This window comes from Dermacentor andersoni, chromosome 3 (genome assembly GCF_023375885.2).
Source record: "Dermacentor andersoni chromosome 3, qqDerAnde1_hic_scaffold, whole genome shotgun sequence".
NCBI classification, from domain to species: Eukaryota; Metazoa; Arthropoda; class Arachnida; order Ixodida; family Ixodidae; genus Dermacentor; species Dermacentor andersoni.
Genome location: NC_092816.1, coordinates 86,488,026 through 86,505,650, shown reverse-complemented (window position 1 = coordinate 86,505,650; position 17,625 = coordinate 86,488,026). Strand labels below are relative to the sequence as shown.

General features: G+C 46.8%; 1 protein-coding gene across 1 annotated transcript in view; it reads right to left on the bottom strand.

Moving 5' to 3' along the window:
* Window positions 1-9,954: 9,954 nt before the first annotated feature.
* The window catches only part of LOC126525042 (scoloptoxin SSD14-like), a 42,186-nt gene continuing 34,515 nt past the window's right edge, over window positions 9,955-17,625 (bottom strand). Inside the window, exons 10-13 of the mRNA XM_055067494.1 lie at window positions 17,205-17,398; window positions 15,454-15,691; window positions 12,000-12,113; window positions 9,955-11,430 (exon numbers count right to left, since the gene is read on the bottom strand). Coding sequence (XP_054923469.1) covers window positions 11,284-11,430; window positions 12,000-12,113; window positions 15,454-15,691; window positions 17,205-17,398 — 693 coding nt within the window. The 3' untranslated portion in view covers window positions 9,955-11,283. The remainder of the gene's footprint in view (window positions 11,431-11,999; window positions 12,114-15,453; window positions 15,692-17,204; window positions 17,399-17,625) is intronic.

Here is a 17,625-nt window from a genome sequence, read left to right as displayed (position 1 = left end):
ATTGTCTTCAGATCTTATACCGCTCCAGCAAATCGCATGGATGGATGGATGGATGCAAAACTTTAATAAGGTCCTGAGGTACGCGACTCAGCGCGCTGCGGGCCGCTCCCACGTTGGGACAGTCAGGCCTTGCCCGACCGCCGCATCGTGGGCCCTCTGGACAGCCCATAGTTGCGCCCCGGCATCGGGGCTCTTGATAGCGGAGAACCACTTGTCCTCATTGCTTTGTTCTGTGCCTCGTAACGAGGGGCAACGCCAGAGCATATGGTCTAGGCTAGCGATGTCATTACAGTGCCTGCAAGAACTAGTGGCATAGGTGTCGGGATAAATTTTGTGGAATAAAGCCGGGTTGGGATATGAGCCTGTTTGCAGAAATCTGAGGGTCAATGCCTGCGCTCTATATAACTTCTTGTGTGGAAGGGGAAAGTCTCTCCTGCCGAGGTAGAAGTGCTGCGCAATTTCGTTGTATGTGGTCGGTTGATCTCTGTTCTCCACCACGGCGGGCCGGCGTTGGAGTTCTCCATGGTCGCGGAAAGCGAGACCTCGCGCCTTGGAGTGGGCCAGCTCGTTGAGGTTTGTGGGGCCTCCCATGATGGATCCCATGTGAGCGGGGAACCACGTGAGAGTGTGGGTGGCGATGCTTTTGCCGCCGAGGATGCGACAGGCTTCCTTACACACGGCGCCAACGCTGAAGGCGCGAATGGCTGCCCTGGAGTCGCTAAAGATATTGGCATGTCCGTCGTCCAGGAGGGCCAAGGCAATGGCCACTTGTTCGGCCGCACGCGACGACGTGCTTCGTACCGAAGCGGCGTTAATGGTTGAACCCCTGTGGTTGATTGACACTACCGTGAAATTGTTGCTGTTGCCATACTGGGCCGCGTCAACGAAGCAGCTGCCGCCAGGGAGTTCTGTTGCGCGGCGTAGGAGCGCCACCGCTCTGGCCTTCCTTCTTTCTACGTTGCGCTGGGGATGCATATTGCGCGGGGCGGGCGATATGATGATGTTATCTTTCTGCTCTTTGGGAAGGCCCTGTTAGGCGTCTTCGACAGTGGCCGGGGGGACGCCCATCTCAGTTAGGAGTCGTCTGCCCGCCCTGGTGCCGGAGAGCCTGAGAATATGCGCCCTTTCTTGTGATCGCAGTGTCTTTTCTTTTTCTTCAGATCCTGAATATTGACTCCCCACCGCGGGAGGCAATTTAAAACCACACTTTAAAAAATAACGATGATGTCGTCATGAACAATAAAAGAATAAAAATGACAAAATTCTGAGCAGGTCCTCATCATTATCAGCTCTTAGCGACTTCTTTATAAACATTACGTGTTTTGAGCTGCAACCTGGCGACAATCTCCAATAAAAGTTACCTACATTGAACTGTATGCGCATAATGAAGACAGAGTCCGAGTCATTCACACAGCACTTCAAGAAGTGTTTTCCATTTATTGTTTCATTGCATTCTGGAGGAAGATAGCATTATCTGCAAGAGGATCTTGCCTGGCGAAGTTGTCCTAGTAGATGCTCCTCCCGGGCGTTTCCGTTTACTATGTGTGGGGCTAAACTTGCCCCCAAGTAAAATGTGACGCAAGCATGCCACTTTTCACCAGCTCTACCAACAGAGATAAGCAAGGCAACTAAACGAAGCTAAGGTAGCATGCATTCACTCCACCAAGCCTGCCCCACACCCAATGAGCAGTCGAGTGCAACCACAAGAAGTGCTCTAATAAAGAAACACACATTCAAGCATGTGTAACAGGTTTCATGGACGCATTCGTTTGCCTCGTAATGGGTCAGGCATCTTTCAAGTCAAGTAGGGAACCACGTGTATCTGTTATAGTAATTTGATAAAACCAGGCACAGAAAGTAGAAAAAACACGCGGCGTGAACACTCCATTATGAAATCATATTTTTGGTCTACCATAACAATGTTCCTGGCATGATTGCATCAACTGCTGTTTACTGGCTCATCTCCCAAGGTCGATACAGGTTTTCTGAAGAAATTTATTCAGTGTGCTCATAAATGAATGTGGTCAGGCATATTATTTTGAGCTAGCATATTCATTGTAACGTTGCCCATATTGCACTGCACAACTCTTTCTCACATGACCAGGAATTAGGACGGACGGACGGACGGACGGACGGACGGACGGATGGATGGATGGATGGATGGATGGATGGATGCATGGATGGATGGATGGATGGATGGATGGATGGATGGATGGATGTATGTATGTATGTATGTATGTATGTATGTATGTATGTATGTATGTATGTATGTATGTTATGAGCGGGGCGGCGGGTTGCGCCACCAAGCTCTTGCTATTATACTCCCTAATGTCCTACTCAAGTTAAAAAAGAAAAAAAGAAAAAAAACACTATGAACTCCTACAACCACATTTTCTGACCCCCTATTGCGAACTTTGCTTTTGTACGTCTCCGTTTTCTTTCGTTTCCCTACTCTTCTTTGACCAATCTTCCAATCGCCTCTTACTAATCTCTATTGCGGACGCGTTTAATTTTCCCCTGCTCTCGCTGAACCCGAGAGTTTCAAGGAGGCCAGTGGTGCATAACTCGACTGCTGGGCAGATGTCTCCGCGTTCTAATAAAACATGCTCCATCGTTTCCCTAGCGTTACTGCAGCAAGCGCATCCTTCCTTCTTAGATCTCGATTTATAGGTGCGCGTTCTAAGGCATTCGGCTATCTCTTCGAAAAGTAATGCGCTTCCCTTCGAGTTATCATAAATTGTTTCTTTCCTGATTGCGTTCTTTCCTCTAACGCAGTAACTCATGGCAGGTTTCTTTTCCATTGCCGCCACCCATGAGATATTTCAGCATCTCTAACTTTCCGCTTGACGTTCTTTGTTGCTGTGTTGCCCACCCTACTGGCCGTATGCTTCCTAGTCTTTCCCTCCACTGTGAAGCAATGTTTTTCCTATACAGATACCTCAACATTCTGCAAGCCCATTTACTTTCTTTCATATTCTTCACTCGTTCTTCATAATCAATTTTACTGCAAGCTTCCCTTGGAGAACCACCAGACGGCGCTCACCTCCGCGCATCCCGGCTGGCACCGCGGCAGCAGAGTTTCACAGTTTTGTGCGTATGGCACGTGCTGTGCTTGCATTCCTGCAGCACCTGCTTGCAAATGCAGGTGCTGGGCTGTGGAGGTCGCGTGTTGGGTTGTGATAGTGTAAACATTACAATCATCTATAAGCTGAACATAGCGCTTCGAGCTGGCCTCTAAACCGTGTGTTAACCTCGTATGCAGAAGGATCACGTAAACACGAGCCAGCCAAATGGCTCCAAAGCGTGCACTCAGCGTCGAGAACATCCAGGCTCGAAAGAAGGGCCGTGCGGAACAGGAGCATTTCGCTACGCAGCGAAATGGGCTGCAGACCGCGAACGTATGTATACAGTGTATACATACAGTTACAATAAAAAGTTGAATTATGTACAGCCCCATAATTAAATTTTAGTTTAACACCTCGGCGGCGATGCAATGTGCCATGCGAGCCAATGATAATGCTCGACCGTCTAAGAGATTATGAACAATGACGCACCTCAACGCCTCAAGCAAACAAGCCTCCCTGAGTGTTCTATGTTCTACACAGAAAAACAGCACTGTTGCATGCAAGGTAACGTTTAACATCAACTCACAGCTCTCGTGTTGGACTAAAGGTTAAAGTAATTAGACATTCGCCGTCAATCACCTCTAATTATCGCTAATCAAAGGTAGCAGCACAGAAAGCTTCGCTTACCTCTATTTCCACAGAGCGTGGGATCCGCCTAAATTTAGCTTCCGATGTTCACTGTTTGCCTCGTATCACAAGTGGGGGCCCCTTCAATACAGCAGCGTAAACAATCGCCTCCTTCAGCTTCCAACGGTGTCAATACTGGCAGCAGCGTTTTCGCGAGAAAACTACGCGTTCTCCAAATGAACGATCACACTCGCAATGTCCTAATCTATGTCTACTTTACGCAACACATTAATTGTGTGCGTGAAGACAACAAGAAGAGTGATAAGTAAGCAGCATAACAACGCTCCCATGCTACGGTCTCCCGCTGGCTGTTTTCGAAGGTGTGTGGTCGCTGATGTCAGCGCGACTCGGAGTGATGCTACGGCGCTTACGTGCACAAAACATGCGTGTTTCCCTATGTTCTGACATTAATTGATGCCACTGTTCAGCGACTATTATTACATCTCAAGCGAACGACGAGCGGTCGCTATACCTCCCGATGTAAACAAATGCACCGGTTGGTGCTTTGGACTACCAACGGCGTTCTTGCGGGATATAAATGCGTAAAGTCACGCTCCACATCATATAGTGAGCGTGCGTAGCACTTCCGTGAGAAGGAGTAAACCACCTAAAATAGCAAGCAGCGCGAATAAAATGATTGGTTAGGGCTACCCTTGGTCTTCATGTTGCAGCGCGATATGTTGCGCATTGGGCTCTGGCACTAGTGGCGTGTCGAATGCAAACGGTGATTCGTGGCTATTGAATTCGTCGGAATCGTAGCTGCCACTGTTTGGCAGATCCGAAACAGGGACACTCACACACATAATGTGCGAATGCACCTCGATCCCCCCACCAACAGCGAGACTGACTGGACAGCCCGGCTCAGGTCCGGGGACGTCTACCGACAGCTTGAACTGGTGGACTGGGCGGAGAAGGCCAAGCAGGCCCAGGGCCTTACTTGAGCCCGATCCCTCAGCCACTTCCCCCTTTCCCCTTGCTGCTTTCGATAAAGTTTACCACCACTAAGGGCTGGTGCAACTGTCATTGTCACCCGAAGGTCAGGTGCGGTCACGAATCAGCTGAGCGTCTGCTCTTCACCGCTTTCGCTCATCCCACAGGCGAGACCGGCATGCCTTGAGTGCCTTCCCCGCTGGCGTGCTTCTCGTGACGGGACAAAGGAGGTTCCCTCGCCCATTCGGTGAGGCTTCGATTGCGTTTTTGCGCTTTCCTGCATATTTAAGATTCCTTTCGAATTTGCGGAACAATGCTACTATCAGGCGCGTGACAGGGGGGCTTCGGGAACCTAAATGTTCTATTATATTGATATAGCCAAGAAATCGCCGAGTTGCCCTTTAATGAATATGCGCCGCTCTTACGCAAAGATTATAGATGAGCGAAATGCATTTTTAAGTGTCGTACTTCCCTTGTACATACCTCTCATCGACATTCTTCCTTCGACTAGCATCATACATTGCCTTCGTCCTTGTGACGCGGACAGAGAAGCACTGCAGGTAATGTACCTGTGCTGGTGTCATCGTTACTGCTGCTAGCTCACCAATCCAAAGCTATAACGTGCTAACTTGGGCCGGTTGGTACAAGCCTGAAGAAAACGAGTAACAGCGCAAAAAACGGCACATGACTGAGACAGACAGCGCTTCGTCTGTCTCGGTCACGTCCCATTGTTTCAGCTGCTACCAATTTGCTTCAAACTCAAAGTAAGGTTCGAGTAAGTTAGGTTCGAACGTTGTTTGGCATCTGCACATTTTTTACGCTTTAGCATTCTTTGCTACTTCACGAACTTTGCTAGGGCTAACTATGTATATATCCCTCTGTGTTTGTATCTAACTTTTCTCTCGCCAACCTGGGTCACTGCGCAGTCCATAGACTGTACAGTGACCAGACTGCACAGTGACCATAGACTGCACAGAATGAGAGAACAGGGTTCGAAACCAACCGTCGGAACAACATCAGTGAGTGAGTGTTTGGCGATGTGTGCATACACATGCGCAGCTCTTCAAGGAACCTATTTGCCACCGACATGGGTCGCTGCCGATGCGAAACTGGGTATACAGGGTGTTTCGTCTAACTTGGGCCAAGTAGTAAAACAACAAACACAGGCGCTGCGCTTGTCGAATCGGCGCTGTATTGATCTGAGCCATATGGAGCCCACCGTGATACTTCTTTCTCAATCCGCCAAGCTGAGTTATTAACAAGGATTGTCTACTTAAAGTTTTAAATACTAACTTCCATAAAAAAAATTGAGCACTTTTTCTGGAACGTCGGATTATTTCATCTGTGCTAAGATAGCTGCCGTGTAAAATTTTTTTGCAGATTTTGTTTGAAGCTTGCGAAATTTAAAAAAAAATATGGCCGACGATTACGCTTCTTGGTAATGCGATCTTTGAGCGCAGCTGATGCCTTATTTCAACAATAGGCAACCGCATACAGAACACGCAGTGCCGAACGGAGGCGGTTCTGCGCTCCGGAACGGGGAGCACACTACGCGATCCGCCGCTATCGAGCCGGCGATTCGGCGACGCGCCATCTTATGGTGGGTCACCGCCGCGGAGAGGGGGGGGGGAGGTTAGCAATTATTATTTAATGTTCCTTCTGAGGTGGGATGAGGAGACGAGAGGAGAACAGGGGTATGAGTAGAGGTCACACACTCATTCACACACAGACAGGCCTCAATATAGCCGCACAAGGTTGGGGTGGGAAGTAGAAGTAAGGGGACGAAATGCTATAACTGTCTTTCGAATCGCCGCAACGGCACTGCGCCAGGTAAGGGGAGGTATAGGGCAAGAGTGGAGGTGGGAGAAGGACAGCCAGGCGGAAACACTGCCAGAGGAGACAAATGTCACTGCGGAACGCGCATTGCAAACGGGGAAGCGAGAAACATGGCTGAGAGTCATACAGACACGCGACGCGGAGGCGGAGGAGCAAAGAGCCGTGGACCACGCGCGAGGCGGCAAGGAGCAGCCGCCGCCGGCACCGCGGCAGGGCCGCGACAGCGGGAGAAGGGGCGGCGAGGGCGGAGTGGACGGTAGCGGCGAGAGTCACCGTAACGCCGCTGCGCGGAGGAATGGGGCGAGAGGATAGGCACGGCCGCTCAATGGAATCCTATCCCACGGCCGCCCATTGAGCGGCCGTGGGATAGGCGACAACACATGATCCGGCTTTAGAGGACCAGGGGAGAGCAAGACTAACGCAGAGTGCGAGAGGTGGCAGCAGGAGCGTTCGCAGTTAGAGCAGCGGGCGGATCATGACATTCCATACGGCGAGGGACGACAGCTACGCGAAACGCAAGAACGGGTGCCAAAGAGCTGCGCTCTAAATATACCACGTGACTGCCGGCTAACGCGGTGCGCTTTGAGAGCCCTCACATGCAAGTTGAACGCATTAGCAAAGACTGCTCCACGCACACAGATCTTTTGAACAGGCTGTCGGTGACGGCGATGCACGTTAAGTGACAGGTGGCGTACCGTTTTAAGGAAGAAATTTTTCAACGAAAAAGCGACTGCAACGTGCGAATGCGATATGGGACCGGAGGCAGCATTTGACGCAGCGCAAGCATTTTCATTTTCTTTTTTGACTAATCAAGAACACGATGGAGGGGCCGAAGCTTACAGTGTGATGAAAGGCGCAGATGAAAACCGTGCTACCTCCGGTCCATCGCAGTCACCGACAGACTGTTCAATGCATCTCTGTGCGCGGAGCAGCCTTTGCTCATTCGTTCAACTTACATTTAAAGTAATAAAAGCGTGGGTCAGTAGCCGGCAGTCACGTGGTGCTTTTTAAATTTCGCGCACTTTAAGAAAAACCTCGAAAAAAATTTTGCAGGACCGTTATTTCAGCATATAATAAATAATCCGATGCACCTGAACAAGCGCTGGAACTTTTCTATTGAAGATCTTTCGATATAGTTAATATTCTTTCTTTATTCAATACTGCAAACCTTGTACAGGTCCAAGCAGGGTGGGTCGAATGACAACAAAACAATAAACAATAATAACAAAGTTAAAAAAAACATCAAAGTGTGGCGAAAGGCAATAAGGAATCATTCCAGTCGGTTACCGTGCGAGGGAAAAATGAAAACTTGCATAAATCTGTTCGCGCAAAATACGGCGTCAGGGAATTAGGATGATGGTGGCGTGTATGCCTTGACGTTGAAAGCGACAGATATGGAGAAGGGTTAATAGCTAGATCTTGATTCCAAAGCAAGAAAAGAAATTGCAAACGTAATTTTTTTCTTCGTTGTTCAAGACATTGTATACCGTTAATCTGCATTAATTCAGAGGGTGTCATACGGGGAAAATTTAGAGTAAATAAACCTTACAGCTTTTTTCTGTACCTTTTCTAGGCAGGTAATATTGGGTTTATTAAATGGGTCCCAGACAACGCATGCCTATTCAAGTTTAGGTCTAATTAGTGAATTGTAAGCAAGTAATTTTACGCTAGGGGGAGAATTTCTTAGCTTATGTCTTAAAAAGTACAGTTTACGGAATGTGGTTAATTCGGAAAAGTTAATTAAGTAATCTACGTTAATTAACCACGAAACCGTTAAAAATATAATGGCGTGCTCCATAGGGCTCGGAGCAATACAGCACCGATTCGACACGCGTAGCACCTACGTTTGTTTCTTTGAATATTTAGCCCGAATTAGCTGAAACACCCTGTATACCGCTCTTCAATGAAACTGAAATTAAATGCCGAGTTGGAGTGCTGGGTATGTGCCAGTCGGTCTGTGCTGGCCTTCAATAGGCCTCTTTGATGCCGTGTTGGATCAATGCGTATGTGGAAGCAGGTGTGTGCCGCTCTACAAAAACGAAAAAAAATTATCCTTTAAACTTTTCCGCTGCTAGGCTGAATTAAACGCACGTCAAAGGGGTTCCTCAGTGACAGCAACCCGACGCACTAGCAGGCTGTGTTGCTAGTGGCTGAGCAGGCGCCGCGTTTCAATGAACGCCTTTATTGCCAATGCCTTAGCGAGTTGCACCATGAATGCAGTGGGTATGTGCCGGGTAGTGGAGGGGTAGGGTTTACTTCGAGCTCCTTTAGTGAACATAAGAGCTTGTCATTTATGTCAGTTCCCAGCACGCACCAGCAACTTTTAAAGTCACTCCCATTTTTCAATTAACTTATTTCATTTGAAACAACAATATTTAAATAAGAACGCTTAAAATAATAACAGATGGTGCTGTAATTCCGAGCAGCACAAGGCTCTACGGTAAGAAAATTTCTGCGTATGATACATGTCAAGAGACCAGCCGCCGTTTGGCGGACTATCAATGCGCCTATCGCACGTAATTCATTACGGGCTGTACATTATTAAAGTGTAATTGTACACCAAGTGGGCACGATAGCAGCAGGTAATTGTTTGCATCCCGTACATGCACAGAATGTGTTTCCTTCGCAGGACATAAGTACGTTTCTATGGTCGGGTACAACTTTAAAAAATAAGGGGCGTTTACTCCTCCAAGGGGGACGTACACGAGCCTCCGCCAATAGGCGCGCACTCTAGTTTGACGTCACGAGCCGGACGGCCGTGACCCCGCCGAAAATGCCCGCCCGCGCTTCGAACTGGGTCGAATCGCGTCAGTCGCAGTGCGTCTGCCCCTCGTCAGAGTGAATTCCCAAACTGGTTGTGGTGGTCTATCGTGCCGGAAATATTATTGCGAGCTTGTGCCGCGTGCGTTTATTCCGAGCCGTGATCAGTGACGAAAGATTGCAGGGAGCATCGCTGACGCTAGACTACACGAGTTGGCGAGACTGCAGGCTTGCGAAAATAAATGTGAGAAGGAACACATTCACGTTCCTGAAAAGAAGCTTGTGGAAACACAAAACAAAAAAGTATATATATAAACCTTATGCTATTTAAAAGCAAGAGGGCTTATTTAAAACGATGAATGGAGCATTTTTGCATCTTTTCTGCCTCGATCGACTTCTCGCCCCAGGTTTGTAACGGTTTCGATAAATGCATTGCTTTTTTCTAAGTACCGGTTAAATACCAACTGATTCATTTTAAGCTCGGAAAGCAAATAGTAAATGTGCCGTGTACATGTAAACCAGAGCAAAAGATATACAGAGCTGCTCTTTCTTGTTTTGTCCCTTGCATTGAAGCTAAAAAGCAGACGACGCGCAGCACTGTAGACTGCACGTGGTTAGTTTTCTCTTGCGAACCGGCATGTGCTGTAGCATTCCAATCACGAGAACTCTACCAAACTAGTCGTCAAAATATAAGTCTTTATTTATACCAAAAATTACGCGTTCAAAAGCAAGGTTTTCTTTTTTTTTTTTTGAGCGGGACTATTTTAGTCGCGGAGGCAATCGACTGTCGCGCTTCGGTCATCTTGGCGGGGCCTCCCCTTTTTTACTAAAATTGTATTCGACTATAGGGCCTGTAAAGATTGTTACAAACTAGGTTTGAAAAATATCAGTTTACACTGTTGTCGTACTTGACTGTGGCACAGAAACTAAAGTCGTAGCTACTTGTACAGAGCGCTACTGATCACCTACACTTCACAAGTTTTTAACGTACGAGGTATGCTTTGAAGGTCGCTCGATCTGCTTAAGATCAATTGAATTCTTCCCGTGTATACGTCACGTCGTGTACATCTTTATTGCTTGTGTAAGCACAGGACTCTCAGGCCACAGGTCATTTCTAACGTGGACGAGATTCTGAGCAGCACGTTGCTAGAAGATGCTTCTCCTTCGCGTTGATTTGCATTGGTTGTGTACTGTACAATCCACGTGGTGTAGTACGTGTGCTGCCAAAAAAATGAGCTGCTGAATACCGGGCACATTGAAAGTAGCCTACCTGTGCTATTTCCGCACCGGGGCCACCATGCCGACAGGGCAATCAATAATTGAGCATGACCTATGTATACTTACGGATATCCGGCTTATCTGGCAACAGCACTGTGCTTTGCGCATTCTAAGAGCCCAGTGCACTCTTCAGTGCAGCAGTCTTAACATTTTACGTTAATACAGACTCACGCAGAAACTATGCAGAATGGCAGCGGGTCAGCAATAATATCGATGACTGCTCAACTCGGTATTTACACAACACTTTCACAAACCCATGCCGAGTCACGCCGGGTCATGGACGTGAGTGAATACGTCATTACGACAGAAAGCTAAACTTCACGGCTCACGTATGCTTGCATCCGGGGGATATCTGCCAAGGCAAGCTTTTCTAATCCACTCCGGGCACATTCTAGTTAAAAAAGAAGAATAAGGAGAACATGAGAGGACGCACACTGGCATGACCACAAATGACCCAAGTTTCCGCCTTACGTCGGTCTTGAATCGTCGTCCGCGCCCATCCTTACCCCTCTCCACTTTGTTTTCTCTTTTTCAAACACATCGCGTAGTTGAAGCCACTTGCCCCTAGCTTCACAGCCTTTTCTTGGCACTCCACAGTGTTCCTGGGCGAAGTGACGGAGGTAGACACAACACTTTCCAGTCGCAGCAAACGCCATAGCCTCAGCCGTGTAGCTGAAGAAACCGCACATTCACTCCAGTGACGATGATGCAGCAATAAAAAAGCACCTCAGTATCCATCCACAGTGCCGCCTTTCCTGAAGTCGGAGTTAGCGTACAGACGGCCGTTATGTTTGTTAACACCCATCATGATGGAAAATCTCCCTTTCGGGTAGGTGACCTTGTGGCCAAGCTTTCGTAGCTCTTCTACGTAAGCCTGCAACAGAAACGCAGAAAGAACATTTTTAAACTTTATCACCAAGCTTAACCGGTCTAGAATGATCAAGCGATGAAACTAGTATTGAGCTTGCTCAATATTAATGACTCCGAGTCCTCAAGACAAGGGCACACCTAATATGTTTCCATTGCATCGTCAAACGCTGCGTATTAAAAAACTAGACTGCTTTTATTCTGCAACAACTCGCCTAACCCTAAGGCACATGGATGATTCTTCATTGCAGAGCGGATTTCTGTTATGTAGCGTTCGGACGCACTGTTAGTGACGTTTATGTTTATCCTCCACATTCAAGAATTTTTTATAAAGCATAAATGTGTGCATGTCGATATCCGCCATAATGAAACCGTTTTTGCGTTTCGGGTGCCAATAGGGCTGCGGAAGCGCCATTGCTTTTCTTAAACACTGCTTTATTTCATCTGTATGAGAAAAGCCCTTTTTTAAAACGCTGATGGTATTATATCAGGCCGCATGCATGTGTGCCGTCATTTATTCAGGTGCATCTTATGTCAATTGTAAAGGCTATCAAAAAAAAAAAAATAAAGGCGTACCTTCGGGAAGAATGACTCAACCATAAGATGATTTGGTATCAGCTGGTGGTGGAGCCTTGGATAGTCGATGGCTTCCTTGATACTATTTCTCTGCCACAATGCCCGCAGGATCACCTTCAAGGTAAAGAAAGCAGTGCGCCTTCAAGTTAGCAAAAACAAAGCTTAATGTACCGGCACGAAAAGCTGTCGCGGCGATACAATAAGGCGAGTACAGATGACAAATTAGGATAATTATGAAGGTAGAAAGTCAAGAAACAGAGTGAGCTTTGCTGCGTACACGTGCAAAACCAACAAACGAATGGCGATGGAGCTGTGCGTTAGCTGAAATCAACATCAACACACTACTAGCCTCTACAGTGTCAGGCTATTTGTGTTTGTTTTGTATATATCTTTAACTGCTACCAAAATGCTTATCGCGAACAGATCAAATTATTTGTGTTCCGGCAGTAAATATCAAAACATATTTAAATTGTTTGCTTAACAAACACTTTGCGGGGCTAGTTGGTGATGTATTTTTTCTAGCATTTCTGCACCTTTTTCAATAAATATAGTTGAAGTAGCGGCCCCCCTGTCATGCCTTTCTGTGTCCTTGTCAAAACAAGTTGCACTAGATTACATTCTGTTATTTTTGATGGGCTTAAGTATGAAATACGCAACAGTATTTGTGAACTACAAGCATAATTAGGCGACAGTTCTCGAAACTATTTTACCGTTTTCTGGGTCTTATTCTTTTTATTTGGCTATGTGGCAGGCAATACGGTTATCTGGCGCGCTCAGAAAGTAGAATGCATTCGAAAAATAGTTACGAAGTTCAATTAAGTGGGGTCTTTTATGACGCTTATTTGAAAACCATCAATAGTATAGTGAAATATTTAATAAGAAAGAAAGAGAAATAGGGAATTCGATAGAGAACAATAACGATAAACTTCTGAAACTTTACTTTCGTCAGCTATAGTTATAACAAACAGTTCTTCAATAAGTTAACATGTGTAAATTTGATACTTCTAATCTACGTCCATTCATATGAAATTTTTTTATTAAGCTCACCACAGTAAACCGCGCAAATAACGCATTCGGGATCGGCATAGGGTGATGCTCATGCCAGTAAGCTTGAATAAAATGAGTTTTGTTTATAGGAAAAAAAAGAACATTCAGAAATCATTTTACGGAAACTTCCGTTGCACAACGCGTTCGCTGAGTTCCATCATGCCGTATGCTGCCGTGAAGACGATGTAGCGAACAAAAGTCACAGGTCAAATCAAGGAGTGGGGATCATATTTCCTCTTGCTCGCGCGACAGAAACATCATTCCCATCGCTCCCACTAAATCGGCTGAAACGAAATTGCCATATATCCTGTCGAAGACACTATCCTGAACGCGTTAATGCGGGCTACCTGAAACTGGAGACGTCGCTAAAGAAAGTGGTCAAATGATAGCCACGCCTTCCGCCTCTGGAGGATAGGTACATAGATTTCCTTGAACTCCCATAGCAATGTAGCCAGCTTGCTTGACAGCAAATAGGTGCAGTGGCGTTCAATCAAAGGTTGGTGGGTTGATTGGCGTTGGGGGCCCATGGTTGAAGCACAAATTAGTAACTGCAGGATGGCAGGCAAGATTATTTATGAAGAACCACTCGGGAACGTGGATGAAAACAAACGACCTGCTTAAGTGCACAATAACACCACCCAAGCACTTCGTGCAGATTGTTAACTAGCGAAGGTGAAACGTGCGGCCCTGCTGTTTATCACTGGGTTAATCCCTACGGTTCATTAAATGATGGCTTGGTAGGCTGCCGGATTCTCGGCACGCCGTTTCTGCATGCGCTCGGCTACACGAGCCTGTTCTTGTGCCCGGACTGCGGCATCGGTACGGCGCAGGCAAGCTCGTTCCCGGTTCTGCTAGCAGCGTCGCTGATCGAAAGCTACCTGCTCCTCAGGAGTACGTATGACTCGTGGCATACCCATTTCCGTGCCAGAGAGAAACTGCTGCGCGCGTGCTCGGCTGCGACGAATAGCAACCACCTCACTACTGGCACAGCCAATCGCGCGCCTCTCTTTCTCATTTTTTTTCGCGCATGCGCATGGGGTTGCGCCGGAGAAGTTTTCGGCGTACAGGCGACAGACGTATGGACGAACGAATCAGCTGGCCATATACAGCTCCACTGTAGCATACGTGTGCGCCTCGAAAGCGTGGACAAGGAATGGAGGAAGAGGTCAAGAAATCTATCTACCAAGTACAAGGTAAATGAAAGTCTAAATAGACTTACAAAAGTCATCAGCAAGAAAGCGGGGAAAGAGAGATGGTAAGTTCATCAGCAAGATAGTGAGAGAAAGAGAGCCGGTAAGTTTTATTCAAGAGATGGAAAGAAGAAAGAACATGTAGTTTAGAAACACGGCCAGAAAAGATCAGAAAAAAGATCGGTGCTATAGCACAACGACCTTCATATTCGAGCTCCAAGTTGGCTGCCTGAGGGAAAAACATACTGGAGAAAATACTCGAAGCAGGGTGAGTCATGTGTCTGTAATTTTGATATATCCGGGCGAACACATTTTCGCGCAGCAAAAGTCCCGGAACGACTCCACACATCCTAATATAATTCCAAGATATTCACGCCAGCAAGGCCCGTAAGAAACCTCCGAGTTTCATAAACGCGGGGATTAAAAGCGGGCGGAAGCACTAAGTGGCAAGCAGTGGAGATAATCAAGAGATGTTTGAAGTATTGGTCGAAGAAAAGCAGGAAAGAGGTTGATAGAACTGAATTCATTACGGTGATTTGTACAAGAAAAGTGTCAGTTAAGGAACAAAAAAGATACGCAACATGCTAGACGATATACGTATTAAGACATGATTGCGCCAAGCAGGCTAAGGGACTATTTGTCGCCGCCCTGTTTCAAGAGGGATGCCACTAACGATCATGATAATCATCTCATCACCTGTGGCACCGAAGTAGAGCGTCGTGGTGCTGTCCCGCAGTGCATATCGTCTTAGGTCTTTCGCAATTCCGCCGAGTTTCTTCCAAAACCGTCAAAAAATTAAAAATAAAACAGCCTGAATAGATCACAACATATATAGCAAAGTGTAATATATATGCAAAAAGTCACACAGGGCACTTATTGCGATTGAGCCCAGTCGGCATCAAATTAACCGTGATTGCTTCTATTGCGCAAGCTACGGAGGGGATCCAATCATGGAGGACAAATTCTGTTCTACTCGGGCGCGATCCCCATCGAAAGTGCCGCGTACGACAGGGGTATAAGATTTCTAGCTGAGGCAGGTCGTGCGGATCCACCTCACCCCCCTCCCCTTCCACTCTCGAACTGTTTCCATGTGCGCTCTGGCTAGAAGTGTGCATGGATCCTTATGAACGTTCGGGTGCTAGTGGATGCCTATCTTTGTGGGTTGTCTTTTTTTTTTTTGCCTTATTGTTGTTTGTGAGCAAGAATGCCTCCCTCACCAGCGCAACGCCTGAGGTGATCTTCGCACCTCCCGTGCCGCCCAGGGCCAGCTGGACGTCCCCTTTTTCGTCGATAACCACCACAGGTGCCATTGAAGACATGGGCCGCTTTCCCGGGAAAATGAAGTTCGCCACGGAAGGGGCCACGCCGTAGAAGTTCCGCATCCCGGGCGTAGAGAAGTCGTCCATCTGGTTGTTCATCACCACTCCACCCGAAGTCCGCAACATGCTTCCGAAACTGCAAGAAGAAAGCATGAAATGGAATCTTGACCCATACGTTTCTTTTTTTTTTTGAAGTGCTATTCCCTGCATATGTGATGCAAAACGAGGCGGCATTAACGACGGATTCCGAGATCGGCGTTGCGCAATATTTCTCAAATCGTCTGATTCGGCGCTCTTCTATCTTCACGTAGTCCAGTTCGCTGAAACGTGGATGCTCTATCCCCTTGACAAGTTTAGCAAGCCATGGTGCAAAGAGCACTTAGTACCATGCGCATCTGTAGAATTCTCGCGAATGCGTTCGAATGACTGAGCAAGCGATACGCGGAGGAGTGCCATAAACAAACATGACAGCCACATCAACGCGATGAATTCTCCAGTGCTTCAAATGCCTTTTGGAAGGCTTTTGGAACGAAATGTACGCGAAACGCGCGCGTCTGTGTCGCTGCTCATAGTAAAGACACGTACGTATGTCAAAGAGCAGCTTTCCCAAAATTTCTAATATTAAAAATTATTTTAGCTGCCACCCATTTCAATTCCGCAATTCCGAGATTTCTCGTTAAGTCGTACACAAAATATCAAATGTAACTTAGACTAAGCAATTAGATTTCTAATTAATATTATTGTAATATTTCTGACGACCCACAAATAAGAAATTCCGCCAATACCAAGTGTGTTTCTTCACCAACGCAGTCTTCAGCTCATATAAATACTTTTTCCGTCTACGAGACATATCTCTATAAGTCAAATAAACTTTCAGTGTGAAATTTCTAGAGAATACATTTATGCCACGCACTCTCTACAGACCATCTATAAACAACGCAGGCGCTACCCACGGTCAGGTAAAGTCACTGTTCGCTGGGATTCACCTACGCGGAGCATTGCACCAGCTACTGCCGAACTATGATAAGCCTTCTCAAACTTGGGCATGTCCCACCTTTGAAAACTGCACCAGTGATTCTTCCAGAAAATAAAAACGGTAAGAGGGACGGATATGACGATAAAAATTTCGGCTGCCATGTTCAATGCTCACTTTTAAACAACACGGTATGCTTATTCCTTTTATGGTTTTTTTTTTTAAATACCTGACCAGTCCACTCTTATTTATAGGTCGTGTGTGGACAAAACGAAGATTCTACATGAGCAAAAAGATATGTGTAGGTTCGTTAATGGAACTTCGTGGACTGTCTCAATATAGAGAATGACCACCTCTTTAGGCATTGCATAAATTATATGCTCAGATCAGCAAGAGGTTACACAAAATTTGCGCGCTCATACTTTCTGACGGCATTTGTACGTGTCACCTAAATAAACCCTAGCACTTTTTTCAGTTCCTTAGAAGCTTACTTACCTGAAATTATCTAACATATCCCTGCGAATAGGTGTGTTGAACGGCGTTTGATGAAACATGCGGTAGTTTAACGCAGGTCATTTTCGGTACGCTGGAGTGATTGCTGTAGACTAGGTTTGCGTTCCAATGCACGTAGACGCCGTTGTGCTGGTAACAAAGAAGCGAAACGTGCACGACTCACTAGTAGTTGACGGTGCTGGATACGACGATGACGTCACCATCAGCTCCCCAGAAAGTGGCGTGCGCCGTGCCCTTGTCAGGCTTTGTGACCTCGTCCACGAAACCGTAGTAGTGTGGGTCCGAAAATGTGCGCTCGTCGTCAATCTTGTATCTCGCTTCGGAAGCAAACTGGCGCGAACTCATGTTGCGGACCAACTGCAGGAAGCAGAAAAGAGAGAACGCCACCACGGCCACGTTTCTTCTGGGAAGATCATTGTATGATTGGAGAGCAAACAAAGAGAGTGAAAAGGGCTAGAGAGTCACAATCATGTGCGTGTGTGTGTGTATGTGAGAGAGAGAGAGAAAGACCTGAGAGAGAGAGAGAGAGAGTCAGTCAGTGACTGTACACAAAGACGTCGGCACTAGTAACAGGAAACCTGACA